At 39.3% G+C, this 15858-nt stretch overlaps 1 protein-coding gene across 2 annotated transcripts; it reads left to right on the forward strand.

Annotated features, from left to right (window-relative positions):
* Positions 1 to 1295: 1295 nt before the first annotated feature.
* per1a (period circadian clock 1a) lies at positions 1296 to 14473 on the forward strand. Of its 2 annotated transcripts, none has more exons than XM_016470529.1 (20): positions 1296 to 1424; positions 2870 to 3362; positions 4232 to 4485; positions 4571 to 4692; positions 4784 to 4985; positions 5985 to 6176; positions 6653 to 6731; positions 6822 to 6928; positions 7014 to 7167; positions 7771 to 8011; positions 8138 to 8246; positions 8355 to 8490; positions 8683 to 8801; positions 8988 to 9164; positions 9677 to 9961; positions 10311 to 11251; positions 11332 to 11509; positions 11699 to 11882; positions 12291 to 12441; positions 12780 to 14473. In XM_016470529.1, exons 2-20 carry the CDS (start codon positions 3058 to 3060, stop codon positions 12981 to 12983), a joined length of 4140 nt encoding a protein of 1379 aa, XP_016326015.1. In that variant the 5' UTR covers positions 1296 to 1424; positions 2870 to 3057; the 3' UTR covers positions 12984 to 14473. The 2 variants fall into 2 exon arrangements, with proteins under 2 accessions (XP_016326015.1, XP_016326016.1); XM_016470530.1 differs by having other exon boundaries at positions 8358 to 8490.
* Positions 14474 to 15858: the final 1385 nt, after the last annotated feature.

Here is a 15858-nt window from a genome sequence, read left to right on the forward strand (position 1 = left end):
TGCAGTTTTAAAGGAACACACTCCAGACAGTTTCAAAGTTGTCCCTCGTCTGCGCTTCGATTAGTTTTCTCCTATTTTCCACACATGTTCCCATTTTAAGCGCCGCAGTCACGGATTTCGTCGCACACAGATCCGTTCACGTTTGAACTCACGTGACTTGCTGCGATGCTCTCATTCACGTCCTCCACATTCATAACCCAGCAACATCGGGTTATTATAATAACTGATATCAAGTTAGGTCATACATACCCTGTAATAGTAGAATAGGTACCCCTTAGTTTCAAAATACTTACAGTAGAAATAATTTGTAATTTTACAGATTATTACTCCTTTATTCTCCAAACTTCGCATATTGTTACCTTATACCTACACGGAGGTACTGAATAGGTACACTGTAATTACAAAAAAGTTACGCTGTAAATTCTGTTTATTTACGCAGTACATTGCGGGTTGTAATCTAAAGCGTTACCAAAAAATCTTATCACTCGGCCAGAGTTTATGACTGGCTGACTGTAATATCCCGTGCCATTTTATTACCATATGATACATGATGTCATAGTCAGCCTAAACACTGACCAAATGTGAAATTAATAATTGCAAATAATAATTAACTCCTCTAAGTAATAGCATCCTGTCACGGTTGCAATGTGTTCAAAGCACTTAACACGTGTGTCCAGCTGTGATCAACTTCCACCGTATATTTGAGCAGCAATCTTCAATATGAGACAGAGTAAAAGCTGGCATGGCCCTCACACGCTCTCATGTGTCAGCGGCAGGTGGACGGACACGCTCAATACGCTCCAACACGAGGAACGAAGCATGCGACTCCCAACCTGCGCTGAAGATGTAACCACCAAAAAAAAAGACGCGCAGTTACAAACGGTAGCATTTCAACTACGCATACGTAATTATTCACAGAATCATAGCCTTATTTATTTGACTTTTATTTAAAAAATGTCAGTGTATTAGTCTTATATAGCATAAGAAAAAAACCCTTATGCGCCTCTACAGCAGTTAGTACGGTTTGGAAAAGGGCAGATTAGGACTTGTTGTTCCCTCAAGTCCACACAATTCAGATGCAGGCTTCTCTACAACGTGACAAAGCAGCGCCGAGCATTCGTAGCCCTGCCCACATGTCCAATAGCAGCGCGAGTTTCTCTTTGAGGGGCGGGGTTTATGCTTTGCAGGCGGGGTAATGGCAGGTTAGGAGCCAATGAGAGATGGTTTCGGGAGTTGCTCGGTACACGTGAAATTTGTTCCCATAGCAAGAATTGATGGTGGTGTCCGACTCCGTACACGGGTTAACATCAGACAAGACCCGAGCTGCAGTACTGAGCTATATTGTTGCACATGCGTCTATCCGTGTACAAGCTCTGAAAAGCAGTCTAAACTTCACTTTAGAGCAACTGAAATACTTTTATAAGGTAAGAAAAGCTGCTTTTTGTTCTAATAATTGTATCATTGCTGTCATAGTCTTACATCGTTTGTATGAATTACATTTGAATCTGTATTTGTCAAAGAAAATGCGTTAAACATTTAGCTTTTAGTCTATATTGTTGTTATTTCCTGATGGCACTGCGGATGTCTGATCACCAGTAAAATATGGTCCTTTGACTGTACTATATACCAGTGTATTTTTGACAATAACTTGACTATCTGTTTAAAAGATGTAATGTGCATGGCTGTATCAAAATACATCTCATTTTCAATGTTTGTATGATGTCAGTAATTCCACGGCTCTACAGATAGAGGGATCGCATTCATCTAAACCCCTATATGAGGTGTATTTAAGTTTATTATAGTCAGATCATAGGTAAAGGACTAGACTAGTGAGTCTCAAAACTAATGAGATTATTTCAATAAAATAAAAGGCTTTATAACTTTCTTTTTTATATAAATTTATAGTGTTATTCTAAAAAGCTTACTTGGTGGTATATGCATTGAAAACTGAAACTTGTCAGGGTCAGCAAAACAGGTGAAAACAGAAAAAAACAACAACAATACATCAGGAGGGGGAAACCTACAAATATTTCAGTTTCATGAAACGTTGAAAACAGCTCAGTCATATGCATCTTCCTACACATCTAGTGTTTTTAGGTTACCCATGAAAGCATGTGTGGTTTTTATCTTTCTTTTGTGCCATACAGAAGCTTCATTGTTCAGATACTTCAAGACTAGTGATTAAAATTATTATCTACAATTATGTTGCCATAGTTGCTCGGGTCACTGGTAAAAAAAAAAGTGACGCATTGATTATTTTAGGAATGAGCAGTTAGGTAGTTCAATATTTCCTTTGTTCTAATGGAGATATGTGCTGTTTTCTTTCTGAAATCCAGTTTGAATCTATATCCTAAATGTAAACATAAGACGTTTTCAGCATTTAAACATATTTAAAAAAAAATAAAAATAAAAAAAATATATATATACAAAATCAGATCTTTTTTTAGACATTTTAGAACTTTTCATTGCTGAAATTATTTATATATCACACACACACACACACACACACACAAAATAGGACAAAAAATGAAAAGCATGCTGTGTGCTATATAATATGTCACGTATAATACATTTTTTTTCATTGACCCTCCCACTTTAAAATGTGTTAAGTACATGGCTCTGAACATCAAATATAATTATTTTAAGGACACTGCATCATAATGACTGTATCAAAACAAGTGAATGTAAATACATCAGTGTGGTTCTTTAATGTCATTATAGGCCAGGATTAAAATGCAACACTCAACATTTATACAATGTGTGACAGAACTCACTATTCTCTGTGTGCATCTTGAAATTTTTCATGTCTCTTCATATCTTCAGGTGTGCAATTGTTGCTTATCCTGTTTTTATTATTATTTCCCACCAGATGGTTTGCAACTTTAAGGACGTTTAAGCAGAAACATCTAGGACAAACAAAGAAAAGTTTCTCGGCCGTACCTATGTTTTAGCGCAGCAGATATTTAGGATAACCAAAGAGTTCCCATGCCCTGCTCTGTCAGAAGGTCCCTTACAGATGCACAAGACAGATAATATATACAGTTATTCTGCTTCATTATGAGTAATGACAACTTTCAAACACCAGTGACCTATGGCGCTCATAGAGGGAAGGGAACAACATATAAGGATGAAGGGGAAGCCCACAGCAATACTTCTCCTGGAATGACCAACAGCCAGTCCATTTGTCCCAGGCTGGACATTTCAACAGCACCCCAGCTGACACACTCGTATGACATGGATGCCCACTCCAGCGGGAATGACTCGGCCGAGAGGGAGAGCGAAGGACACATGGGACGAGAAACATCCACCTGCAGCTCTCACAACAGAAAGGGTTCAACCACAGAGACTACGGAAAGCAAGAGGTATGTGATATTTAAACTGAAATCTGTTTAAAATGACTTTTATGTGATAATGATAAGAAATGTTTCTTGAGCACCAATCAGCATGTTAGAATGATTTCTGAAGGATCATGTGACATTGAACACTGGATTAATGCCTGGAATAATTCAGCTTTGGATCACAGGAATAACTTCTATTTTAAAGTGTAATGATATTTTGCAGTTTTTGATCAAATAAACACAGCCTTGGTAAACATAAGAGGCTTTTTTTTTTTTTTTTAAACATTCAAAAATCTTGCCAACCCCAAACTTTTAAACTGGGGGATGTACATATATACAGATAAAATAGCTTGAATGCCATTGCAATGCAGAGTCATTATGGATACAAATCTTAGTCAACTGTATGAGTGTAAACCTGTTACTTGTCTTTGAACCACTTTAGTCAGCAAAGAGATAAAAAACAATGTGTATGCCTGAGGAGCTCTGACCTATATATATCTCACACATCCAGTTTAATAAACCAATTGCAGGAGTTTGGTTTAGCTTGCTCCCGAAAACCTTTTCTTTTGGAACTGGTTGAGGCGTTGGCATGATGACGCTTCACTTGGGGCAGATTAAAATTGCATAGTACATGCAGTAACTTTTAGGAACAAGACTGGTATTTGGTCATGTTCATTTTAAGATTATCGGACAATAACTGTGCCAGATTGGCTAATTGACGGAAATGGCCAGAACTAGTATCAGCTCCAAAATCATGTATTTTAGAACTTGTCATTGCTGAAATGAAATTATTTAATTTTTAAATTGGAAATGTGAAATCCTGTTTTCTGATAGATAAATAAATTGTATTAGAAATACTGGCTAATTTCACCCATTAAAATGTCTCTCCCCAGCTCAAACGGAAACAGTCCCTCCCCTCCTAGCAGCTCGGTTTCATACAGTCTTTTGAGTGGCAGCTCGGAGCAGGATCAGCCGACGTCCCAAGCACCCAGCGGTGACCAGCCAGCCCGGCTGGAGACCCAGAGAGAGCTGCTGAAAGCCCTGCGTGAGCTAAAGATCCGCGTGCCGGCAGAATGGCGCAGGAAGAGGCGATCAAGCACCCTAGCCTCCTTGCAGTACGCACTTAACTGTGTCAAACAAGTCCGGGGTGAGTAGAAAACCGAAACTTAAATTGCATTTCCTTGTACCAGCATGTGTGTGCCAATAAAAGGGTGTGTTGTGTTCATCTGTAGCTAATCAAGAATACTACCATCAGTGGAGTGTGGAAGAGAGTCATGGGTGTTGTTTGGACTTGTCGTCGTTTACTATTGAAGAGTTAGACAACGTTACGTCAGAGTACACCCTTCAAAACACGGTATGACTAGACAAGTTACCTAATCATACACATCCGGTTGTGAGTCTTCAGAAGAATCTAACGCATTCACTCTTTCTCTGTTCTATCTTAGGACACGTTCTCTGTGGCAGTGTCGTTCCTCTCTGGTAAAGTGGTGTACATCTCATCCCAGGCGGCCTCTCTGCTGCGCTGTAAACCCGAGAGACTTCAGGGAGCCGTTTTTTCAGAGCTGCTCGCACCTCAGGACGTCAGCACATTTTACAGCAGCTCCGCTCCCTGTCGTCTGCCGCCGTGGTCCTCCTGCGCAGGCACTAGTATGTAGAAGTATATTGACTGTGTGAATATAGCAACAAAGCAGAGATCACAGTACATTTTGTAAATCAGTTACAGATCGTTTTATTCGCCATAGACTGTTATAAAGCTGCCAGGCACATGTTTTTGTCCTCAGCTGTTTATATTGGCACACTGCAAGACATTTTGATGGGGGTATATTTCTGAGGCATATTGTTTTATGGGTATAGTACTGAAACTTTATTGGTCAAAAGTAGTGTCCCACAAAGGTGTATATTAAAGGTGCAATATGGAATTTTTATATCCCTACTGGTACCAAATGGAATTGGTAACAGAATATAATAACAGGTTTCCCAAAACCATCTTCCATTGTTCTGACAAAAAGGTATTCCTGTTACTTAAAAAGAAATGAACATTAACTGATATGAAATAAAAAGTAAAAATCAAACAAACAAAAAAAGGCAGCATAAGGCAACATGTCTCATTTCCATTTAATTTACAGTGAAGTACTAAAATAACTAAAAATAAACTGAAATAAACAGATATACAGATTCAAAATACAGACATATTTATAAAAAACACACAAAAACGGATAAAAATGCACAACAAAATGACTAAGATTTAAAATGAAAAAGAAAATGGAAAATAAAACTAATTCAAAATATTAATAAGAACTTTAATAATGTATTAAAAGGATAGTTCACCCAAAAATGAAAATTAGCCCATTATTTACTCAAGCCATCCTAGGTGTATATGTTTTTCTTCTTTCAGACTAATACAATCTGAGTTATATTCAAAAATGTTGTGATTGGCTGTGATTTTGTTGCTTCATACAGCATTTCGCTGTTATAGACAACTGAAAAATTACTTCTTCAATCATCAAATTCACTTAGTTAGGATGCGCTATAATGGTAAAAACATTTTTTTTTAAAACCTTTTTACATTTTGTAGTTATTTTTTTAAAGGTTGCCCAAATGTATGCTGGGAAAATGAGTGTTTATTAAAGCCTCATTTGTGTACAGCCTCACAGGCGGACTGTACCGAGGAAAAGTCGATGTTTTGTCGGATCAGCAGAGGTAGGGACAGCGATGGAGAAGTGAAGTATTACCCCTTCCGTCTCACGCCATATCAGCTGACCCTGAGGGACTCCGATACATCCCAACCTGAGCCCTGCTGCCTCCTCATCGCTGAGAGAGTTCACTCCGGCTACGAGGGTAAAACGAGACTGTGTCAATGTCAAATACTTCACCATTCAAAAGTTTGGGGTCAGTAGGATTTTACATTTTTTTGGATTGAATGTTTTTTCAGCAAGGACTAGTAAAAACTTGTTATATAAATGATGTTTTCACAAAAATATTAAGTAGCATAAAATAAATACAGCCATGTCGAGCATTAGACTTCTTACAGAAACATTAAAAAAATCTTACCAACCCCAAACTTGATTGGTAGTTTACTTAGTGTGTTAGAAATCTGAAACTGTCTCACTGTTATGAAAGTATAATCTTAACACTTAAATAATATGCATGTTGAAAATGATGTTGAATTATTGAAAGCACTAGTAAACGTGCATGTAATTGAAAAATCAATCACCCTTATATAAGTGTAATATGACACTTGATTAAGCATACTTTGCACTTGGTTCTTGTTTTCTGTGTCTGTTCTAATGTGTTTCCGTATTTTTACCTAACAGCACCTCGTATCCCAGCAGACAAGAGAATTTTTACCACCAGTCACACCCCAAACTGTCTGTTCCAAGAGATTGATGAAAGGTTTGCATTTTTGCCTAGAGCTGTCTCACATGTTTACTCTCTATGTCTCTTTTGAACAGCTGCATAAACCTCCTTTGCTCTCATTTGCAGGGCAGTGCCATTATTAGGTTACTTGCCTCAGGACTTGGTTGGGAAGCCGGTGCTTATTTACCTGCATCCAGAAGATAGACTCCTTATGGTGGCCATCCACAAAAAAAGTGAGTAGCTCATTCTGGATACAGGCACGATTCAATGGTGTATATGTTTGCAGCAGAATTCATTGATATAGTTTCCCTTCATCAGTTCTCCAGTTTGCAGGGCAGCCGTTTGACCACTCGCCCCTGCGCATGCGTGCACGAAGTGGGGAGTACTTGACCCTCGACACCAGCTGGTCATCCTATATCAACCCCTGGAGCAGGAAGGTGGCTTTCATAGTGGGACGCCACAAAGTTCGAACGTAAGTGGCTGCACTTTATATAGCAATCAAACAAGCAAAACAAAACAAAAAATCTAAATCTAATCAACCGCATAGCAACGCTCTGGCAGCCACTCTTATGACATACTCATTAACTAAACCTGATATCTACTTTTAAGTGGTCTAGTGGTTTAACGGATTACAAAACTCACAGGTCAGATCATATTACGGTTTTTGAGTCACGGATCGGATCTTTTGTTGGATCGGCAAGAAAACAAGATATTTCAATGTACTTTGCTTTCCATTTATTACTTAAAGCTAAGCACTTCTTCGATATCACAGCAAAAACTACTAGCCTAAGAAAGTTCAAACATGATTAAAGACAAGTTAACAGCCTCTCTTCCTGTATGCGCGGCTGTGCGCATAGAAAACAGCGCGTGAGTAGCGAATCAAGTTCTCTTTCGCCTCTTGCGCTGGAATGGTTTAAAATCGCTTGAGTGTGTAAACACGTTTCACTCTATTATGGTGAAATTTTGCAATTAATCCACGGATCACATGCGTGCTGAACCGTATGGATCAACTACGATCCATTCAACCCCTAAAGTGGTCCCACAAAACCTGTCTACCATCCCTTCCTTTCTGTAGGAGTCCACTGAATGAGGACGTGTTCACTGCCCTGGAGGACGGGGAGGTGAGAACCATGTCCCCAGATGTACCACAGCTCAATGAGCTGATCCATAGGGTCCTGGTGCAGCCCGTTCATGCCGGCAGCTCACAGGGGTACGGCAGCCTGGGCAGCAGTGGCTCGCACGAGCATCAGCAAAGCGCCACTTCCTCTGAGAGTAACGGACATGCTTCCGAGGACCAGATCAAGCCCAGGAAACCAGTAAGGGAGTTTATCTTTTTTCAGTTCAGATGTACACATAACAGTATTGAACATTACATAATGAAATAAACACCAACTTACACTAACGTGCAATGTGTCAACCTTTATTTCCTCATTTCTTTCTAGATGACGTTTGAGCAGATTTGTCAAGACATGCACATGGTAAAGGCCAATGGACAGCAGGTCTTCATTGACTCCCGAAACCGGCCACCAGCTCTCAAACAGAGTAGCTTAGGTAAACATTGCTGATATGTCAATAATAATGACCTGACTTTATCTATTTAGCCTGAGGTCACATGTTTGTTATCACATTTGAAGTGACATGATTCCTGTCATATATTAGAAGCACTGGCAAATGCAGCAGATACAGCAGAGGCCTCTGCTAGAGAAGGTCTGGCAAGTTTAGCGCTGTCCAGTCCACCCAGGAAGGAGCTGCCCTACTCATACCAGCAGATCAACTGTTTGGACAACATCATAAGGTGAGTCTGTGTGTCCGCCTGTACCAGTTAAAAGGATTTGTGTGCTTTTATTTTTATTTCTCCAATTCCATCTTATTTTAAAAGAGAAAAGACAGGTGAAGATTAATAACAGGTGAATAATAATTGATAGGTATAGTATGTAAGGGGTGTGTTTTGGATATATGGTCTCATTCTTTCACTGTTTTTTTTCAGATATCTGGAGAGCTTTAATGTCCCTGGCACAGTGAAGAGGAAGTGTGGTTCATCTTCCTGTACCACGTCTTCTACCTCTGATGATGATAAACAAAGGGAAGGAGCTGGAGCAGCTGAAGGTCAGTAAAGGATTGCTAAAGGATAATGGGATATTCACCCAGCACATCTTATAAGTATTCAGAAAGTCAGAGACAAAGAAGCAGACTCATACAACCAACCACTATTGGTATTCTTTCAGTATCAGCTAATAACTGTGTATGTTCTGTGTGTAAATGTATGGAATTAAAGTTCACTCTTCCATTTAGACATAGCAGAGACTCTTGTGGTGACCGAGGGTTCGAAGGTTGTCCCTGCAGCACCAGCACACCCCCTAACCCCTCTGGCTCTGCACTGCAAGGCTGAAAGTGTTGTCTCGGCCACTTCCCTGTGTAGTTTTAGCAGCACCATTGTTCACGTTGGTGACAAGAAGCCGCCTGAATCAGGTCTGAACACTTTTTCCAGGCTAATCTTGTAATTGACCTATATACATGTAGGCCTGTCACGATAACAACTTTTTGTTGTGCGATATATTGCCCAAGAAATAATTGCAATAAGCGATATAATTGTAATTTTAAAGACCATTTTATGCCACTGAATATATAATCATAATATAAAAGCATAATAATGCAAGAAGGCTTACACACTTCCAAATGACAACAAACTTTACATTTTTAAGAATATTTAGATCATGGAAATTAAGTATCAAAATTTTAGATACCTTAAAAAACCTGAATAAATAGTAAATAAACATTTTCTAACAAAAAAGTGCAAAGTAGAAAAAAGAAAAATGCACAAAGAACTTTTATGGAGAATTTTCCATCTACAGATTTTTCCCTGACCTTCTTTTCTCTGTAAATTAAGGGTGCACAATATTCATGGTTTGTCTTATATTCCATTAAATGACAGACTTTGCAATCTCAAAGCAAACAATCTACTCCATTTGATCTACATCCAGACATTGTTATGATGGAGGAGCCGCCAACCTCTGTCACCTCTCCCATGCCCATGAACCCCCAGCAGGCCGTGTCCCCCACTGCTGCTGTTCCTGAGAAAGAAAAGGAGAAGGAGAGAAGAGGTGGAGGTAATACAGGGAAGGGCCTCACAAAGGTGGTGTTATCTGCCCATACCCAGCAAGAAGAGCAAGCTTTCCTCGGTTGTTTCGGAGACATCAGCCATCTGCATATGGTCCAACCCAGCGGGCCTCCACAGTGCAGACACACGTCTACACCTGGGGCAAAAGGTAACCATTGTAGAGTTGTTCACAGGTTGAATTTCAGTGCAAAAAATGGCTTATCTTATGTAGTATTTTATCTTGTTTCTAGTCAAAATATCTAAAAATTCTTAAATCAAGATACTTTTACTAGATAAGCCAAGTGACTTAAGATATTTAGTCTTGTTTCCAGGGGGAAAAAAACTAAATTAAGTGCATTTTGCTTAAAACAAATTCTTGTTTTAAAAATATTTTACTTACCCCACTGGCAGATAATTTTACTTGTTTTAAGCAAAATGCACTTAATTTAGTTTTTTTCCCCTGGAAACATCTTTACTTTCTTTACCTTCGCCTTTAATATTTGGCTTGTGCCGTCTAGGAGTGAACAGCTCCCAGAACTATCCTTCTGTGGGCAACAGCAGAAGTTGTCGGCATGGTAGAGGAGGGAAAAGACTGAAACACCAAGTAGATGGCAACACACCAGACAGTCCCTCCCCCTCGGGGTCTAGCCCCTATAGAGGATCCAATCCTGTAGCAATAAGACCCATCCTCCCCTCAGTCCAGCAATCTTCCACTTCTTGGCCACCATTTGTGGCAGCCCAGACTAGCGGTACTCCCATGATGACCTCCTTTCCCCCAGGCTACATGCCTATGTTCCCCATTTCATCACCTTTCTCAATTCCCCAAATGGGAACAGATCCTTCCTTGCAAGAGGGAGTCCCTAGATTCCCCATGCAAGGCTTTCCTCCAGTGATGCCACCAGTCATGACCTTCATGTTGCCCAACTATATGTTTCCACAACTCTGTAATACAGGACCACAGTTGAACCCAGCCAACTCGCAGCTTGTTGGGCAACTGCCTGCCCAAATGAACCCCTTGGGCCAGTTCCCTTCCTCTATTGTTGGTTTACCGTCATTCAATCCTGCAATGGGACAGTTCAATCCATTAGGCTCCCAAATGAATCCTGCCATGCCTACAATGATTCCCCAGCAATTCTACAACCCAAATCCCCTGTTCACTTTCCCCAACTCTCCATCAGTGCCAGCAGTAAATACCAATACTGCGCCACATGGGCAGTCTCGCTCCAGCACACCCCAGTCCACTGGGCAACAGGCTGGCGAGAGGGAAGGGTCTGGATCTCCTCTGTTTCAATCCCGATGCTCCTCCCCACTCAATCTTTTACAACTTGAGGAATTGCAAAGCAACAGAACGGACACTATGCAACAGACTCCACCCCCAGGAGGAACACAAGGGGGCGGGACTGTGGTGCAAAATTCCAGCAATGGCAGCAACACCAAAGATGGCAAACTCAATGACAGTGTAAGTATTAAGAACCTTTAAAAACTCATTTGTTTTTCATTACCTAGCTTCTTTGCTAACTTCGAGTTAACTTCCTTTAGTCTGAAGTCAATGAGTCCAACCAGGATGCCATGTCGACCTCCAGTGACATGCTGGACCTACTGCTGCAAGAGGATTCCCGCTCGGGCACCGGCTCCGCTGCCTCAGGCTCCGGGTCATCAGGGTCAGGGTCATTTGGATCTGGATCGAATGGGTGTAGCACATCTGGAAGTGGCACTAGTGAGTAATTTACTCATGAATGCTTTATTCTTAAAGTTATAGATCACACAAATCTCATACTCATCCTTATATCATTATAAACCTGTATGACTTTATTTGTGTGGTGGAACATAAATGGAGAAATCCTGAAGAATTGTACTGGTTGTTTTTAACCATGCCTGTTTTTTTCTTTGGACTTTTTGATCTCAGGGAGCAGTAATACTAGCAAGTACTTTGGAAGCATTGACTCATCAGAGAATGATCACAATCATAAACCAGCATCTAAAGATATTGGAGGGGAACAGTTCATAAAGTTTGTCCTACAGGACCCCATCTGGCTCCTCATGGCGAACACGGATGACAAAGTCATGATGACATACCAGATTCCCGTCAAGTAAGGCCATTTTACCAGATTGCTTAGTAGCCCAATCGCATTCTAGCCTAACCTAAATGAATATCGGCTTTGTTTTGACTACAACTCCTGGAAATCTATCGAAGCAAACTTAGTTCTAAGAGTTTAATTCCAACTCTGTTCTGACTCCTTTGCCTGTTATTTACAAATAGCAAAAATCATGTCCAAAGACCTTGATTATTTGGTTCTGGTGTACTTGATTGAGGTGAAACTAATTCTGAGTTAAAGTCCTTAATTATGAGTTTGGATATCATAATTAAAATGTGATGTTGGTGGGAATATAAATGACTCACTGGACAAATTCGTATACTTAATAGAAGTATACTTTAGTGTAGCACAAACTAGGCCAGAAGAGGACATTAATTTGTATGTGTGTGTGTGTGTGTACAGAGACAGAGAATCAGTACTGAAAGAAGATAGAGATGCCCTAAAAGCTGTTCAGAAGCATCAGCCTCATTTTACTGAGGAGCAGAAGAAAGAGTTAACTCAGGTCCACCCTTGGTTTCAAACCGGCTGCCTACCAAAGGCCATCAATGTTACAGTAAGTAGCTCTTAACAAAAACACAAAGGCTATTTCAGAAAGTAGGTACCAAAATTCCGCTGCTTTCTAGTTCTGTGCAGATTCTATTGCAGTTCTCACTGCATGTATCTTTTAAAAAATGAGGTAATTACCCAGAATGCCTTGCGACAAGCTCTGCCAACTCTAAATATGTAGTGTACTGAACAATATTGAAAAAAAAATAGTTAAATCTAGTTAAAAATTACTATTTTACTCAATATTTTTTATGCTGTTTAAAGTATTGTTAGCTTAGCAGCATGCTAACATGCAGTAGTGCTATTGTATGTATCTTACGTGCAAGTTATTTCATTTCTTCACAGTCTTGCACAGGATGTGAATCCCCCCCCGATTCCTCGTTTCTTACTCCATTCGATTTGGACTTTCATGAGATGGCTCTCGGCATGGTTTTGAGAGAAGAGGCCAAACAACAAGATAAACTTATCACAGCTGAAACAGCCTTTCCCTTGAGCCCACCTTCATCTGATAATGAACCGAGAGACCATCAGACCAGCTCAAGCACTTAGCAGTGGGCCATGGAGGAGGTGGAAGTGACATCATCAGCGAAGGTGAAGCGGGACTGCAGACTGCTGGACAGTGATTGGTTGTGTTCCTGCCTCATAGACTTTTGGGACCAAGTTCAATTTGGACCAAGTTGAAAGGGTAGAAGTTTTATAATCAGAGTGTATGGCTCATTTTTACATAATTCTTTAAAACTACGAATAATTTGTAGCTTTATAAGCAGGCCTCTGAATAATAAAAGGAAGAAGGGAACAAAAAACTTTCGTAGCTTATAGGAGCACATTTTGAATGTCAACCTATTGCACATGGTGGATGTTGTTGTTGTTGTTGCACTATGTTCTGCTTTCAGGTTATTCATGAGTTTGCATGGTATTATCTATCCTATGACATGCACTGTTTCATAATTATTCATGACACCGTGTGACCTTTTCCTATTACAGCTTTATAGAACGGGACGAGGAATTTATGTTTTAATTTCACACAAGTTTGAAGTTAGATGTGGTCTGACACTCTGCCTTTTTTATTTACTTACACTGTTGCAGTATGGGTTTCCAGTCTGTGTCAGTTCTCGAACCTTTCCACAAGGTTCCCGGAAATTGTGGATGGGAAAAATAGGTTCCAGTCTGACCCTAAAAGCTTGCTGGTCTGTAACCAGGAACCCTGCATTAGGGAAATGTTGACGTCTTTGACAGTCTCATTGAGCAATGTAATAACGTTGGTTTTCAGTTGGTTAATTTGCATTTTATTTCTCCTGGCCGAGAACTGGGTCTGCCACCAGAACGCAAAGTATTTTGGTGGAAAAGAAGCATGATAGGCCAGAAATATTTTCTAGACAAATTGCCAAAACATTGCAAGTCGTTGTCCAGCTTGTACATATTTGTACTTTTTTTTGTTTTTTTTTTTGCATTACAGTGAAAGTAACTAACCTCAGTATTCAAGGAGGCGAGTTGCCTTCAAATGTTTGTTTTATGTTGTGGTTTTGAATTGCTGCCTTAGACATTCAAAATGCAATGACGCTCAAAATTACGATTGTGTGCTAAAAGTATTTGCGTTCTTCTTGCACTTATGTTGTTTCGGTCCATCATGTCAGCATCACAAACCCCATTCTTTTCTAGTAGCCTTAAAAGATGTATTTATTTGTCCATATCAGAATAACAGGATATGGTTTAAAAAAGAAAATGTAAAATATGTATTTTGATGTGTGCCGTTTTGAATAACTGCACACATTTTAAGAAGCTTTTGAAGTCCATAAAATGGAAATAATTGTCTGGCAGAGAATTTTGCTCTGTTGTGACAGTTCATTTGCCCTTATTTTTAAGAGCGATACAATTATATTTTAAAGCTTCTCAGATGAGCTAGTGTCTTGTTTAGTTCCACAACAAATGCAGGACTGCATTATTTATAAACCTAATTTATGGTTTAAAAAACAAGACAACTACTTCCCTTTATTCCCCGTTGCCCTCAGATTTATTTGCGAGGGTTTTTCAAAGCTTTTCTGTGAAAGCAGACTGGCCCAATCAGTTTACATGCAGTACTGTTCTGTTTAAAGCTTCTGTTGAATGTGCAGGAATTGGAAATGAATTTTGTACAATTGCTGGACCTGGAGTCAATCATTTTTTTTACTTAAACATTCTTGTAAGTTTTATTTTTTTTTACTTTGAACATAAATAAATGTGTTTTTAGTAATCTGTTTTGGCAACCTGTGAGTTTTTCTTCAATAACTTGACTGAATTGTTTTTCTTAGCCACTAGAGGGTGGAGTAACATATCTAGCAACATCCACAATTGTTTTCACATTGCTTGAATTATCTTCACCCAAAACAAATATTTCCAAGATTTTGACTCCTCTTTCATTTTCCAAAGGCAAACAATTTTCACAGCCCAGGTTGTTGATATTAATGCGTGTATTTGTGTCTGAGCAAGGCGACATAAGGAGAAAGGGAGCATTCCACTTTCTCTGCCGACTTTCCTAAGCTTAAATCTGTAGTTTCCCTCAGCTCAAGAATGCAGTTCAGACTGTCTCATGACTCTCGTCTCCATATCTCAAACTGTCCAGAATAGCAAAACTGTCAGGTTTCTGTAAACTCTTCTAGTTAATCTCTGTGAATATTTACATAGACCTCTTTGAAAAACCTGAGATGGAGAAAAAAGAAGCAGGGAACTGTATGCTGTTGACATTGTGTGATAGATTGTTTCTTATTCAAACCATAATGAGAGAGGAGATGACTGTAGTGGCATGTTTCATCCCAACAAGCTGTTTGTGTAATGAGTAATGTCAGTTCTGCATGGCAGTTCACTTTTCATTCATATCAACAGACTTTTAAACTCTTTGTGAGAGTTTTTCCTTTAAAGAAATCTCACCCTCGTGTCATTCCAGACCCGTTTTCTTTCTTCCACTGAGCATAAAAGGAGATATTTTGAAGAATGTTCATGCTGCTCTTTTCCCTACAGTGACAGTGAAAGGTGACCAGGAGCTGTCAAGCTCCAAAAAGCACCTTAAAAATCAATACATTGTGCCATATTTGACACCAATAACACTAAACACCAATGGTACCTGAATCTGGTATCTGAACAGTTAGTTTAAGACATAAGTTTGACATTTCTGAAGAGCTAATGAATTTTAAAAGCTTTGGTAAAATTTTCAGTGAATAATTACTAAAATTCTACATGTTCTTCAGACAAAGCAATTGTACAGTGTAAAACAAACATTTTTCAGAATTTTGATGATAAAACCTGTTTGATTAAGAGTAAATGTCCTTACTCTATACAGTGAAAAACTGTAATGGTACAGGTTTTTATTATATGAAAAAGAGTAGCATGAACATTCTTCAAAATATCTCCTTTTGTATTTCACAGAAGGCATACAGGTTTGGAATGACAT

Source organism: Sinocyclocheilus anshuiensis, unplaced genomic scaffold, assembly GCF_001515605.1.
Source record: "Sinocyclocheilus anshuiensis isolate Anshui unplaced genomic scaffold, SAMN03320099.WGS_v1.1 scaffold2012, whole genome shotgun sequence".
Lineage (NCBI taxonomy): Eukaryota > Metazoa > Chordata > Actinopteri > Cypriniformes > Cyprinidae > Sinocyclocheilus > Sinocyclocheilus anshuiensis.

Excerpts from the sequence above, each read along its gene's own strand:
- per1a (XM_016470529.1), top strand. The coding sequence starts at position 3,058 with ATGAGTAATGACAACTTTCAAACACCAGTGACCTATGGCGCTCATAGA. Across the intron at positions 8,012-8,137 it reads AGATCAAGCCCAGGAAACCA|ATGACGTTTGAGCAGATTTG; the intron begins GTAAGGGAGTTT and ends ATTTCTTTCTAG. Across the intron at positions 11,510-11,698 it reads CACATCTGGAAGTGGCACTA|GGAGCAGTAATACTAGCAAG; the intron begins GTGAGTAATTTA and ends TTTTGATCTCAG.